The 14,987-nt window shown below is 52.1% G+C and overlaps 1 protein-coding gene across 2 annotated transcripts in view; it reads left to right on the forward strand.

The window, feature by feature from the left end:
• GNA12 (G protein subunit alpha 12) overlaps window positions 1-14,987 on the forward strand; it is a 77,343-nt gene that overhangs the window by 38,143 nt on the left and 24,213 nt on the right. Inside the window, exon 2 of one of the 2 annotated variants that reach the window (NM_001192401.3) lies at window positions 4,255-4,470. The exons of the other annotated variant lie outside the window; for it this stretch is intronic. Within the exon in view, the coding sequence (NP_001179330.1) occupies window positions 4,255-4,470 (216 nt within the window). The remainder of the gene's footprint in view (window positions 1-4,254; window positions 4,471-14,987) is intronic. 2 annotated transcript variants of the gene reach the window in all.

The raw sequence follows: 14,987 nt of genomic DNA on the forward strand, positions 1-14,987 counted from the left end.
TCTCTAATTGCTGGTTAACTGTTTTTTCTTTTTACTTGAAATACAGATTCTCAGGAAGTTGCGACCACACAGAGTGGTATCTCCGAGTTTCCCGCAGTGGTTACGTTTTGTTTAACTGTAGTGCAGCATCAAGCCCAGGAGACCGAGGTCGGTCCAGTGTGTGTGAGACGCTGACGCGTAGCATCACCGGTGTCCTCAGGACACAGACCTGCCCCAAACCCCAAGGAGCTCCTCCAGCTGCACGGCCACAGCCGCCCCCTCCTGCCAGTCCCCCGCCAGGAGCCACTAGGGTGCTTTCCACCCTGTGATTTTATCATGGCGAGAGCATTATATGAGCGGAAGCACACGGTATGCTTCTCTGAGATCCGTCTAGGTTGCACACATCAGTGCCCGTTCTCATCCTGAAATCGTGCTCCGTGGTACGAGGTGCCGCAGCCGGACGCTTGGTTTATTAAAGCATCACCGCGCCTAGGTTGTTGTGGTTTGTGGCTGCTGTGAACATTGCTGCACGGGGTTTTGTGAGGACGTACATTTTCGTTTCTCTGGCATAAATGTGAGATTGTATGGTATGCTGCATTGTATATAAAGCATGGGCTTAATTTTTCTTTTTTTTTTTTTTAAAGAAACTGAAAACCTGTGTTCTAGAGCGGCTGCCGCGTTTCACATCCGCACCAGCGGTGTGTCAGAGCTCGCACGTCTCGGCCTCCTCGCTGCCGTTCTGCGTTGTCGCTCACTTTTTGGTTTGGGCTGTTTCATAGATGTGTCGTGACGTCTTCTCATCAGAGCCTTGGTCTGCTTCTCCCTGGTGGCCAGTGAACTTGGACGTCTTGTCTTCTGCTTATTTGCTGTCTGCGTGCTTGCTGGTGAAACGGCTCTCCGTGTCTCTGCCCACTTCCCAACTGGATTGTTTTGTTTCTTTAAATTGTTGAGTTTTGAGCATTTTTTTGTATATTCTAAATACGAGTCATTTGTCAGATATGTGGTTGGCAAATATTTTCTACCAGTCCCAAGCTTGTCTTTTTATTCTCTTAAAGTGTTTTGGAGAGCAAAAGCTTTAATTTCCGTGAAATCCAGTTTATCAGTGTATGCTGTGTGTGTGAGTTGCTCAGCCATGTCCGACTCTGCGTCCCCACAGACCGCAGCCCACCAGGCTCTGTCCACGGGGATTCTCCAGGCAAGAATACTGGAGCGGGCTGACATGCCCCCCTCCAGGGGATCTTCCCAACCCAGGGTGCACACCAAGGTCTCCTGCACCGCAGGCAGCTTCTTCACCATCTGAGCCACCAGGGAAGCCATTTTTCTTCTTTGAACTATGCATTGTGTCCTGTCTAAGGCCTGTTCGCCTTAGACTTTGAAGATTTTCTACTCTGCTGTAGTTGTATGCTTTGAGTCAGTTCTGTATGAGGCGTGAGGTTTAGATCAAGGTTTTGTTTTGATTTTGTTTTTCCTTTGCCTATGGATGTCCAGTTGCTTCAATATCATTTATTAAAAAGGCTATTCTTCCTCTACTTGATTGCTTTTGGATCTTCAAAAAAAAATAGCAGTTGATCATAGTGCTTGTGTCTGGGTTTTGTTCTGCCCCGTTGATCTGTGTGCCTAGTCCATCACGGTACCACAGAGTCTTGCTTACGGTCGCAATGTAATGATACGTCTGGAAATTAGATTCCTCCCGCTTAATTTTTCTGTTTCAAAATTGTTTTAATATAGTGCCTTTCCATGTAAATTTTATAATAGTTCTCTCTATATCCATAAAAGATCTTGCTGGGACTTGATAGAGATTATTCAACCTGTGTATCAGTTTAGAGAGCGTGTCATCATTATGTTGATGCTTCCAATCCATGAACATGGTATGCCCCACCGTTTATTACATCTTTGATTTCTTTCACCAGCATTTTATAGTTTGCAGCATACAAGTCCTGTGTGTGTTTTGTTAGATTTATACCTAAGTGTTTCGTCTTTGTGCTTGTGATTGTTAATAGCACTGCATTTTAGATTTCAGCTTCTGGGACTTCCCTGACAGTCCACTGCAGGGGGAGCAGGTTTGACCCCGGTCACAGAACTGAGGCCCCGCACACCGCGTGGCACAGCTAAAGATTTCACGACTTTACATTTCAGTTGCCATGTGTAAATTTCTAGTACATAGAAAGACATCTTCCTTGTGTCAGTTTTCACACCCAGCAGCCTTGCTGAATTCGCTTGGATTCTAGGAGGTTTTCTATGATTGATTCCTTGGGATTTTGTACATAGACCCTTGTTTCACCTGCAAACAGGCTTAGTTTTATTTTCTTCTCTCTAATCCATGCACCTTACATTTCTTGCCCCCGCCTTGCCGTGGAGCCGTGTTGAATAGCAGTGGTGAGAGGGGGTGTTCTGGTCTCGTTCCCGTTCTTGCCTGAAGCGCTCGGTCTCCTACCATGGATTTTTGATGTTTGCTGCAGAGAGTTTTGTCGGTGTTCCTTAGCAAGTTAAAGAATTCTCTCTTCATAGTTTTCTGACAGTTTTTATTATTGGTAATTGCTCAGTCATGTCCAACTCTTTGCAGCCCCATGGACTGTAGCCCACCAGGTCCCTCTGTCCATGGCATTCTCCAGGAAATAATACGGGAGTGGATTGCCATTCCCTTCTTCCAGGGATCTCCCCCTGACCCAGGGATCAAACCCAGGTCTCCTGCATTGCAGACAGATTCTCTAGCATCTGAACCACCAGAGCAGCCCTCTTTTTCTTATTAACGGGCGTTAATCATCTACATCCACGTCTGTGTCTCTCGGGCCAGGCTCTGAGTTTCAGGGGCTCGGTCACTGCTTCGTCAGCCCTTTGTTTTCCTGCAGTGTGTATCTCAGTGCTCTGCCCCCAGGAAGCATTAAACGCGTTTGTGGATCAGAGGGACTGGGCATGGACCCCGAGGCAGGAGCTCACAGGGGCACTTCTAACCTGGCAGTGCTGGGCACCAGGTCTGGAGGGGAGGCCGCAGCTGCACTCTGGGTCACCGTTCCCCTTCGCCTTTCACCTCACCTTTGGTTGCCTTTCGGCAGATGCTCCAGCAGAGATCTGCAGGGGGCAGAACTGGTTGTTTCCTTTGCCCCAGGTTTTTAGAATAACTGCCAACTGAAAGCCACTGAGCTCTACACAGTCGATGGGGGGATTGTATGTTCTGTGACCGGTGCTCCAATAGAGCTGTTCTTTTTCTCAGAAAAGTAAGTGCCAGCTGAGCAGTGGTGTCCTGATGTCCTCTGTGCTGGGGGACAGGGGACTGCTCTCCATGTCCTGGGTCCCCCAGACCGCTCTGAGCCAGCCAAGGCCTTTCCAGATGGCGGGGTGGGGGTGGCTGTGCTGCAGCCCGGGGCTCACCCGGTGCTGGTGTGCAGGGAGCATTCAGCGGGTCCCCAGCAGAGCCCAGAAGCTTCTGTAGACAGCGCGCTGATCACGCTCGAGCACGGAGCCAAGGGTGATGGACCGGGCCTGCTGCCTGCCCAGGGAGGCGTTGTCCCCGCAGCAGCATGTCCGCAGTTTGGCCGCCTGCCCGCATCCTGTTTTAGTTGAGGCCGCTTCTGCACCTCTGACTCTGTCAGTGAGGTGAGGAAAAGGCGGGAAATCCCGACTTTATTTTTAACCGGGAGGAAATCAGCACAACAATGAGACTGGTTCCCCATCCTCCCAGGCATGTCTGAAACGTGCCTGCTCCGCTGCTCCCCATTCAGTCTCCCGGCTCTGACCGCCTGTGTGTTTACTCCTCCAGGCGGGGTGTCCTCGGCGGTGCCGGAGCTGCCTGGGCTCGGCGGTGACAGGGCAGCGGGGCTGCAGCTGCAGTTGTCCTCAAACACGGGCTCTCCCAGCGCCGTGGTTCGCGCTCTTTTTCACACGTCACTTGGCGCGTTTGTGGCCACTTCTTCCCCGACCTGGCGTCTCCCTCGCGGGACCTTTTCAAATGAGTGATGGCACAGGGCAGACCTGCCATGTGGTCTGTGTGAGCCTCCACCTTGATAGCCATGTCCCCGGGAGCGCAGCGCTCGTGCCGGGACAGAGCAAACCCAGAGACAGACGCTGGCTGCAGGCTTGGCAGCTCCTGAGCCTCCTGCTTCTACGACTGTCCGTGCCCACGCCACGTTCTCCACTGCGACTCAGCCTTTGCAGTGCCATGAAACCCTCTGTCTTCTTTCTTTCCTTTCCCAGGGCTCGAGGGTTCTGGTTGATGCACGAGACAAGCTCGGTATCCCATGGCAGTACTCTGAATGTCTTCTTTCTTTTCTTTCCCAGGGCTCGAGGGTTCTGGTCGATGCACGAGACAAGCTCGGTATCCCCTGGCAGTACTCTGAAAATGAGAAGCACGGGATGTTCCTCATGGCTTTCGAGAACAAGGCAGGGCTGCCCGTGGACCCCGCCACCTTCCAGCTGTACGTGCCCGCCCTGAGCGCGCTCTGGGGGGACTCGGGCATCAGGGAGGCGTTCAGCCGCAGGAGCGAGTTCCAGCTGGTGAGTGAGCCCACGTCTCGGCACCACGGCCGTAGGCCTCGTGGGGTTCCCCTTTACAAACTCTGAAAGCACAGGCGAACCGTAAATTGCTCTAAATGCTGATACTGAAGATCAGAAATACCCAATGCTAATTAAGCCATGTAAATGGTTCGAGAAGGAACGATATTAATTCATTCAGGCTAGATAAATGTTTCCATTCAAGGAAAATGAAGGATTCTTAAAATACTAAGTGTTGGCGTAACTCAAGGAGCTCGAACTTTCTAAGTATCGTTCTTCGTAGGAAATCGACGCATCCTTAAGAGAACGTCCCAGCTGTGACGTATGGGTCCTGCCCAGCAGACCATGAGTGGCCTCAGATCTGTGCCTGGGAAGCACACAGGAGCTCTTCCAAGCTGTTCGCCTAGGTTCTTCCCTTTCATTTTAAAGCCTAAAAGTTTCAGAAGGCCTAGTCATCTTCGTCACTTAGCTTCATCTAGGATATGAGTCTGTAAACAGAAAGTTTGGGGCGTTTAGCCTGTCTGCATTCCCGTTTTTTTCCTAAGTATCCTTCAACATTAACTGTCTGCAGAGATGGGTCTGGGGTTTCTCCTGTAACTGGAATGCACGCGCCCGGCTGCTGTGAATGCCCTCTCCCTGGGATGTGCAGAAGGCTCACTGCCCACCACACCCCTCTGCCCGCTGAGAACCGGGATCCCGAGTTTCACATCACCGGTCCTTTGCCTGTCTCTATGGTGTTGCCGTAATAGGTATTTATCTTTTAAAAACAGAGTCTTGAGTTTTCCCTGTTTCTACACTTCACATAAGCGGTTTCTCGCTGTGTGTATTTTTCTGACTCCTGCAGTGCTGTGACGTATATTCAGGCAGCGTGCGTGGCTGTGGTTCTTGCTCGTTCACGGCCGTCTGCCCTTCTGCCGTGTGGGTGTACCGGATGCACCTGTTCCCTCGTGGGTGTACCTTGGGGTCGTTTTCCGTGTTTTGCTGTTAGAAACGAATGCTCCTTGACCTCTCCCGTGAGTCCCCAGGTGCCCGTGTCCGGGGGTCTCTGGGACATACACCGAGGAGGGGAACTGGCCAGTTGTAGGGCGTCTGCGCCTGCAGACAGACAGAATGTGTCCAGTCGTCTTCCAGAGCAGCTGCACCTGCCTGTGTCAGCAGCAGAAGCCCCCGTAGCTCTCCCCTAGGTGCTGTCCGACTTCAGAGGTGCGTAAGAACCCCCTCTTAGCCGAGGGAGCTGGGGTACACTGTGTTCCCCCCTAGTGTCTCCTTAGGGCTTAATTGAAATCTCCCTGAATTATTGGCTGTATGTTTCCTCTTCTGGGAAATGCCCATTTATGTCTCTTGTTACTTTTTTACTAGTGAGTTCTGTGCATTTTCCTCCTGTATTTGAGGTGTTCTGCACAGTCTGCCGGATAATCCTTTCAGTTCAGCTTCCGTGTACTTTTCATCTGATCCCCCACCCTCTCATCTTACACAGTCGTCTCGGCACAGCCAGAAAATTGATAGGGCCACACTGCTCTGAATTAAACTGGGGACCTCATTCAGATTCAACTGCTTTTCCTCGAATATCCTCCTCACGAGCCAGGATCAGACTCAGGAGCCTACCCTGCACGTGGCCCTCGAGTCTCCTGCGTCTCCATCAGGGACAGCCCCTTGGTCTCTCCTGGGTCTTCGTGACCTTGACGCTTTGAAAGAGCACTAGTCAGTCACTTTGTAGAACGTCCGCCTTTGGGTCTGTCTGGGTGTTTTCTCACCATTAGGATGAGCAAGAAAACCTCTTCTTTTTTGGCAAGAAAACCACTGAAGTGACACTGTGTCCTCTGAGCATCCCGTCGGAGGTGTGAGCTCCTGATGTGTCTGGTTCCTGGTGGTGGGGGCCTTGATTACTCGGTTAACGTGCTGTGTGCCACGTGTCTCCACTGTGAGGTCACTACTGTCCTCTGTTATTAAAAAATATTGGGGGGAGGTGCTTTGCGACTCTGCAGATATCCTGTTTCCCTTCAAGCTTTCACCCACGGATTTTAAAATCCATCGGTGGATCTGAGGGATGACATTTTTAGAACTTTCATTTTCACATTCATTCTCAACTTTAAAGTGAAACAGTCAAATGAACTAGGAGATATAGTTACCACAGAAAAGAATTGTTAATATTCTAAAGGGCATGACTATCAGACACAGCTGGAGAATACACAGACCCTTATGTGTGAAATTGGGGTTTAGGTCCCCCTACCATGCGTGTGTGCTGAGTCATGTCCAACTCTCTGCAGCCCCGTGGACTACAGCCCGCCAGGCTCCTCTGTCCATGGAATTCTCCAGGCAAGAGTACTGGAGTGAGTTGCCACTTCCTTCTCCAGGGTATCTTCCCGACCCAGAGGTCAAACCTGCGTCTCTTATATCTCCTGCATTGGCAAGTGGGTTCTTGACCACTGTGCCCCCTGGCAAGCCCTGAGGCTCCGCCCCCCCACATAAACCCACAAACTGAAATGGTCTGGGAAAAAATAGTCTCTTCAGAGCGTGGGTGGAAATTGCCGTTATGAGTTGAGAGTGTACCCCGGAAGGAAACGTACGCTGCAGAGCTGAGTGTTACAAGCCGCGTTTAACGAGTGCTGCATCTAGGGTGTGAGTGTGCTGGGCGGCCTGTCAGGCCCTTGTCCATGCTCCTCGCTGGGCACACTGGTGGGTGCTCTTTCACTCAGCCTCACCTGTGAGCCAGGCACTCTGCTGAGGTCAAGTTCGGCTTTCCTCAAAAAGCTGGTAAGACAGATACGCAAGCACATAACTGCCATAAAACGTGCTGAGAAGTGTGATTGAGGAGTATCCAGCTACGCCGTGCATACAGGGAGAAGGCAAGCAATTCCGCCTGACAGGAGGGGCAGGGAGATGTTTGGGGGCCAACTGTCTCAGGATGAGGTGGGGATGAACTGGGCCCTGTTAGGTGTGGGGGGGGTGGTCTCTGCAAGAGTGTGGGCCTGCGCGGGTGGGCGGAGGGGGCCAGAGAGGTGCCGCCCGGCTCGGCAGGCTCTGTGTGCAGGTCCCGCCTCCAGCTGCCGTACCTGGTAAAGGAACTTGGTTGGCTCAGAACGAAGTTCGGGGGGTGGAGGATGGGTGGGAGCTCTGTGTGTGGCTGGCACTGCTTCTCGCGTCTGCCCCTCCCTGGTGCTGGGTCAGTTCTGGCCTGGCTTCCCGGGCACAAGGCCGCACCACCACCTCCCGGAGCCAGGGACGCCGTGAAGGGAGATACCCCGTGGGGCGCCCGAGGCCTGGGTGCGCGTCCAGCCCTCACGCTCTGCTGTGGGACCGGGGGCAGTGAGCGCAACTCCCAAGACCGCAGACCTTGAGCTGCGTTTGGCGACTTCCTGTTCCGATGAGTTCGGTGTACCTGTTCTTAGAGGCCTGGGCGGCTGTGGGGCACTTTGGTGCCTCTGCCGGAGTCCTCACCGAAATCCTCTTGACCGACTCTGACCCCGACACTTACTCGTTCCGATGTTTGGGGTCCAGCGCACACGGAGACCATGGGCCCTTCTCTCTGATGCTTTTTGCTTCACACTCTTGAATGTTTAAAAAAAGCAAAAATCAAAGTTCACTGTATTATGAATCATCTTTTTCCTTCCTCCAGTTCCTGTTTCCCAGTGGCAGGGCACGGTGCTTCCTTGAAAATGTCTTCATCTCTTCAGCTTTGGAAGATGGAATTGGAGATTCAGTTCAGAGGAGGGAAGTCTGTTTCTTGATTTCTGAAAGTCAAGCGATTCTCTAATTACAGAGACTTTTTTTTTTTCTTTTCTGCCATGCTTAGAAGAATTGAGTCTGTGTAACCTTATCAGAGAGCGCTGGATCGCTAGACGAGGCTCGCTGTGGTGCTGAGTTGTAGAACGACAGCAGAGCAGAGCCGTGCACCTCCGTGGTGTATGTGGATGCTGCTGCTGCCTTAGAAGTGGACGGTGTGAGGTTCTAAGAGGAAAGTCACTCTGTGGCTGAGTGAGGAGCATGCTGAGTATAAGAAGAATCGAATCACCCGTCTTACGCCTGGCATAAACTCCACACGTGTTGTGCTCAGGCTTTGTGACATCTGGGGCTTCCATTACCCCGGGGTCACCGCATCAGCTCACAGGGTCCCCATGGTCCTCACCCACCCCTCACCTGATGGATATACTCTGTAAGGGCCAGAGAAACACGATTTGAAGTTCTCAGGCTTGGAATGCTTCTTCAGTGAGGCTCTGGGATAGAGTAGTCCCCAAATTCTCCTTTGCGTTCCTGAAACAGACGTCAGCTTGTGTTCTGTGGTGGTTACATCTTTTTAGGAAAAAAAAAGAACAAACCAGCCACTTTGCAGAAGGGCTTGACCCCACAGGTTACTGCTACCTTGGAAAGCTGCCTGTGCTTTTGCTCAGGTCACTCGCTCAGTCGTGTCCGGCTCTTTGTGACCCCATGGACTGCTGCACACCAGACTTCCCTGTCCATCACCAACTCCTGGAGCATGCTCAAACTCATGTGCACTGAGGCAGTGATGCCATCCAGCCACCTCATCCTGTCGTCACCTTCTCCTCCCGCCTTCAGTCTTTCCCAGCATCAGGATCTTTTCAAATGAGTTGGTTCTTCGCATCAGGTGGCCCAAGTATTGGAGTTTCAGCCTCAGCATCAGTCCTTCCAATGAATATTCAGGACTGATTTCCTTTAGGATTGACTGGTTGGATCTCCTTGCAGTTCAAGGGACTCAAGAGTCTTCTCCATCACCACAGTTCAAAAGCATCAATTCTTTGGCATTCAGCTTTCTTTATGCTCCAACTCTCATATCCATGCATGACTACTGGAAAAACCATAGCTTTAACTAGATGGAACTTTGTTGGCGAAGTAACGTCTCTGCTTTTTAATATGCTGTCTAGGTTGGTCATAGCTTTTCTTCCAAGGATCCAAGCATCTTTTAATTTCATGGCTGCAGTTTCCATCTGTAGTGATTTTGGAGCCCAAGAAAATAAAGTCTCACTGTTTCCATTGTTTCCCCATCTATTTCCTATGGGGTGATGGGACCGGATGCCATAATCTTAGTTTTCTGAATGTTGAGTTTTAAGCCAGCTTTTTCACTCTCTTCTTTCACTTTGATCAAGAGGTTCCTCAGTTCCTCTTTGTTTTCGGCCATAAAAGTGGTGTCATTTGCATATCTAAAGTTATTGATATTTTTCCCAGCAATCTTGATTCTAGCTTGTGTTTCATCCAGCCTAGCATTTTGCGTGATGTATTCTGCATATAAGCTAAATAAGCAGGGTAACAATATACAGCCTTGATGGACTCCTTTCCCAATTTGGAACCAGTCTGTTGTTCCATGTCCAGCTCTAACTGTTGCTTCTTGACCTGCACAGATTCTCAGGAGGCAGGAAAGGTGGTCTGGTATTCCCGTCTCTTTAAGAATTTTCCACAGTTTGTTGTGATCCACACAGTCAAAGGCTTTGGTGTAGTCAATGAAGCAGATGTTTTTCTGAAACTCTCTTGCTTTTTCTTTGATCCAGTGGATCACTACTCTACACGTGGACATCACCAGATGGTCAGTACCGAAATCAGATTGATTATACTCTTTGCAGTCAAAGATGGAGAAGCTGTATACAGTCAGCAAAAATAAGACTGGGAGCTGACTGTGGCTCAGATCATGAACTCCTTATTGCCAACTTCAGACTTAAACTGAAGAAAGTAGGGAAAACCACTAGACCATTCAAGTATGACCTAAATCAAATCCCTTACAATTATACGGTAGAAGTGGCAAATAGATTCAAAGGATTAAATCTGATAGAGTGCCTGAAGAACTATGGACAGAGGTTCGTGACGTTGTACAGGAGGCAGGGATCAAGACCATCCTCAAGAAAAAGAAGTACAGAAAGGTGAATGGTTGTCTTTGTGAGGAGGCCTTACAAATAGCTGAGAAAAGAAGAGACTCTAAAAGACAGAGGAGAAAGGGAAAGATATACCCATCTGAATGGAGATTTCCGAACAATAACAAGAGGAGATAAGAAAGCCTTCCTCAGTGATCAGTGCAAAGAAATAGAGGAAAACACTAGAATGGGAAAGACTAGAGATCTCTTCAAGAAAATTAGAGAGATCAAGGGAACATTTCATGCAAAGATGGGCACAATAAAGGACAGAAATGGTATAGACCTTACAGAAGCAGAAGATATTAAGAAGAGGTGGCAAGACTACACGGAAGAACTATACAAAAAAGATCTCAGTGACCCAGATACCCATGATGGTGTGATCACTCACCTAGAGCCAGACATCCTGGAGTCCGAAGTCAAGTGGGCCTTAGGAAGCATCACTATGAACAAAGCTAGTGGAGGTGATGGAATTCCAGTGAGCTATTTGAAATCCTAAAAGATGATGCTGTTAAAGTGCTGCACTCAACATGCTTTTGCTGGTGTGATTTTAATTGGGTTTCAGAATTCTTTGCCTGAGCTTTCTTAGGAAGCAGGCTGTGAGGCACTTGAGGGTGAGAGTAAATGGAAGATGAGGTGGTTTGATTTGTAGCCCTGATAACTTCTGTGACTTTGAGGCCACATGAAACAAAGTGACATATAGTGCACGGGTGGTTTGGGGCGTTTTCTGCCCCAGCTCCTTGTCCTTCTAGGAGAGAAGTCCACTCTCAGGGTTCGGCGGTTACTTTCAACCACTGGAGGAACAGTGTCATGGTCACTGGTTGATTGGGAATGAGTCCTGGGAACCGGAGGTCCAGTGGTTAAGACTTAGCCTTCCAATGGGGGGCGGGGTGGTACGGGTTTAATCCTGGTCTGGGAGCTGAGATTCCCACACGCCCCAGGCCAAGAAAACGGAGAACTGAAGCAATGTTGTAATCAATTCAATAAAGACAAAAAAGAAAGAACTCCTGAAGTCACCGCTTGTTTGAATGACAAGCGATGCCCGCAGGCCATTCAGGGCTGTTTCCTGGCTCCTCTGAAGGGGTGGAGTCCAGGGGTCTCTCTGCCAGACTCAACCGTCCCTCGGGCCCACCTTTGCCTCCTCCTCTTTTCTCTGCTGTCAAGATACCTACCCACTTGATGTTTATTTTAATGCTGTAGTCTAAAGTTTATATCAAAGGAAGACAAAAGAACCCCCAGAAAGTGCCGTGGGGGGGGGGGGGGGGCGTGCCTTTTCCCTGGAGTTGCCCGTGGTACCTTCCGGAATGTCTCAAAGAATCTTTCCCACTTTCGAACGGTGGTAGCCCCTGCTGTTCAGTGGCCCCTGCTGTTCGTGGCAGGCGCAAGACTCCTGGGTGTCTGTACTATTCCCCGGAAGCTGGAACAGCAGGGACACTCCCTTTGTCTGTCACCTGAAGGAAGGGCTGGCAGGGCGGGTGTCTGTCCAGACCTTTGCCCTGTCCTGCTGCGTGGCTCCTGTTTTCAGACGTGGCCGCCAGGCAGGAGCGGGAGGAGGGGGCGGAAGGGAAGCCCACCCTCTCCTTCGGGAAACTCGACGCAGGCACCGTCCGGCCCGTCCCCCTCCTCTCAGAGGCCACCACTTGGGGAGGCGGCCGAGCATGGTTCTCGGCTGGCGGAGCCCCTTGGGGACCTTCTCCCTCTGGGATGCTGGCGGTGGGGTTCTGGTGTGTAGTGTGGACCCCAGGGAAGGCCGAGTCGGGGTGCTGTTCTCACGTGCTACACGTGGGCCGTGCCTCGCAGCTGTGCCTCCAGTCTTGCGCGTCTATTTTAGTTTCGTGGAATTCATTCATTCAGCACAGTTTTGTGGAGCAGCACCACGTGTCAGGCACTTACAAATCCTGGGAAAGCACAGTGAACAAACAGGAAGATCCCAGACCGTGTGGAGCTGACACTCTGACAAGGGAGACAGACAGTAAATACGTCAGTAACAGGCGAGTGTGCGTGTGTGTGCACCACCACGTGTGTTAGTGTGTGCACGCACGCACGAGCTTACGTGTTGCGTGTATTCGGGAAACATAAAGCAGGGAACTGGGTGGAGAATGTGGGGGGGCCTCAAGGGAGAAGCAGGGGTCACGGGGCGCTACCATCAGGGCTCGCCGTCCTCCCCACCTTTCGTTTTCCCGTCCGTCGTGCTGGCTGAGCTGAGTGTGTGGCCATGGCCAGGCTGCAAGTCCTGCTCATCCTGGTTGGATGTCGCCATGGGAACAAGGTCTGAGACTGGCCCTCTGAATGACCGGGCAGTCCGCCCCGGCCTCTCTCCTTCCCACAAGCCGTCAGCGTTGAGCTGGGCGGTCAGCATGAACCACAGTATACACTGTGAGGACGCGGCATACCCTGCGTGGCCAGGGGCCCACAGCCGTGTTGTTTAAGCCTCTGTGCTTTGGCTCATGGTCCGAGCTGACGGAGCGCCCCAAGGGGCATGTGAGCACCCTCTGAAGAAGACGGGAAAGCACGCCCTGGGGTGAGGGGAGTGTTCTAGCCAGAAGAGGAGCAAGTGCAAAGGCCCTGGGGTGGGAACTGACATGTGTCCCAGTCTGCAGAGCAGAGAGGCTTATGGAGGCCTTGCAGGGGCCGCTGGAAGGACTTGGGGCAGAGGAGTGGGGCGGCTTGATTCCATCTTAGCCGGGTCCCTGTGGCAGCTGTGTGGATGATAGACAGGGAGGCCCGACAGAGGCTTTTGCGGTAATCCCGGTGATGGGCGTGGCGGGTGACGAGTGGTGTCGGGTCTGTGGACCTCAGGCCTGGAGAGGAACGTGCAGGTCGCCTAGTCTCACTGTCCACCCGGCTGACCAGGGCCCCCTGCACCTCAGCCTGACGGTCGACGGTGAGGCTCACGGGCCTGGCGCTGTGTGCTCTCTTTCGTGTTCAGGACTCGGGTGGAGAGCGCGCCTCTCGCTGTAGGCGGCTCCCAGGCTGCTCCGCGGGTCTGGACCAGCCCTCCAAGCACAGAGCACGTGCCGCCCCACTCGTCAGGACACGTCAGGTGCCTTCTTGAGGTCCAAGGCCTCTGCCAGGACACAGGTGTCGGACCAAGTGACCCTGGTCTTTCTGCAAAGACCAGTTCCCCTTCACCTCCTCAGGCCTTGCCTTGAGGAATGCCAGGCCTGATGGAGCTGAGCAGGGCAGAGTTACAGCAGCTCGGGGGCCCCACGCCCTCCCCGGGTGGGTCCGCCCTGTCCTGTGCCAGGCGGCGGGGGGCGGACGGAGGACAGGCTGAGTTCTCAGGCTCCGGCTTCTGGTTGGTTGGGGTCTCACTGGTGGCTTCCCGTCCGGCCAGCCGCGCCTTCTGCGTGCCGTGAGAGGATGTCCTTCCGCGCCCGCATGCGTATGTTTTATTCTTCAATTTTGACCAACCTGATAAGCGAGAATTCCCATGATCAGTAGTTCTTTTCATGTGCTTAGTCACTCAGTCGTGTCCAACTTGGTCGCGACCGCATGGACTGTAGCCTGCCAGGCTTCTCCATCCCTGGGATTTCCCAGGCAAGCATGCTGGAGTGGGCTGCCATTCCCTTCTCCAGGGGACCTTCCCCACCCAGGGATCAAACCCAGGTCTCCTGCGCTGCAGGCGGGTTCTTTGCCGTCTGAGCCCCAGGGAAGCCAGGTGTTCGTTAGCCGTGTGTGTCTGTCCGCTGGTGAGTTGCTGCCCATCCCTTGCTGCTTTTTCCCCGTCGGACGCAGGTTTCTCTTGCTTTGTACCAGTCTCCTGCTAGATGCTCATTTTTTCTAACAGTTTTTTTTTTGGAAGTAGTTACAGATCCACAGGACATGACAAGGCCAGTACACAGGTGCCCCATCCTTGACCCGGTTTTCCCTAACGGTCCGGTTGCCTGTCACGTGACTAGTCTGATATCTGAACAGTGAGTGTGCATAGCTCTGTCACGCCGCGTGTCACACAAAGGGCTGCGTAACCACCACCGTGGTCAAGATGCGTCTCCACGGAGAAGGGCTTCCTTCTGCCCCAGAGTCACCTTCCTTCCCCACCGCCCCTCACCCCTGGCAGCCAGCTGTTTGCTCTCTGTCTCTAAACAGTTATTATCTGGGGAGTATCGTACAGATGGAATGGTGCAGAATGCGGCCTTTCGAGGCTGATGCTTCTCACTCATCCTAATGCAGCTGAGACACACCCAGGTTGCTCCTGGATCAGTAGACATCTTTTCATTTCTGAGTCACATTCCATGGTGCGGAGGTGCCACAGCTTCTTAATCTATACTCAGATATACAGATAGGCAGGCTTCCCAGGCAGCGCTAGCAGCAGAACCTGCCTGCCAACACAGCAGACATAAGAGACCCGGGTGCGACCCCTGGGTCGGGAAGCTCCCCTGGGGGACAGCATGGTAGCCCACTCCAGTGTCCTTGCCTGGAGAATCCCATGGACAGAGGAGGCTGGTGGGCTGCAGTCCGCGTGGTCGCACAGAGTTGGACACAACTGAAGTGACTTAGCACACGCATATACGCATAGACATGAAGAAATGCATCGATGCATCATTTTTTAACCTTACACTGTCAGAAATGTCAGAAGTTAGTGACTAATTTCTCGAGAAAGTGGAATTATCGGAGATTACTTAGTTTTGGTTTGATACTGTGCATGTGTGTGGGGAGGGCTTC

Source organism: Bos taurus, chromosome 25 (assembly GCF_002263795.3).
Source record: "Bos taurus isolate L1 Dominette 01449 registration number 42190680 breed Hereford chromosome 25, ARS-UCD2.0, whole genome shotgun sequence".
Taxonomy (NCBI): Eukaryota; Metazoa; Chordata; class Mammalia; order Artiodactyla; family Bovidae; genus Bos; species Bos taurus.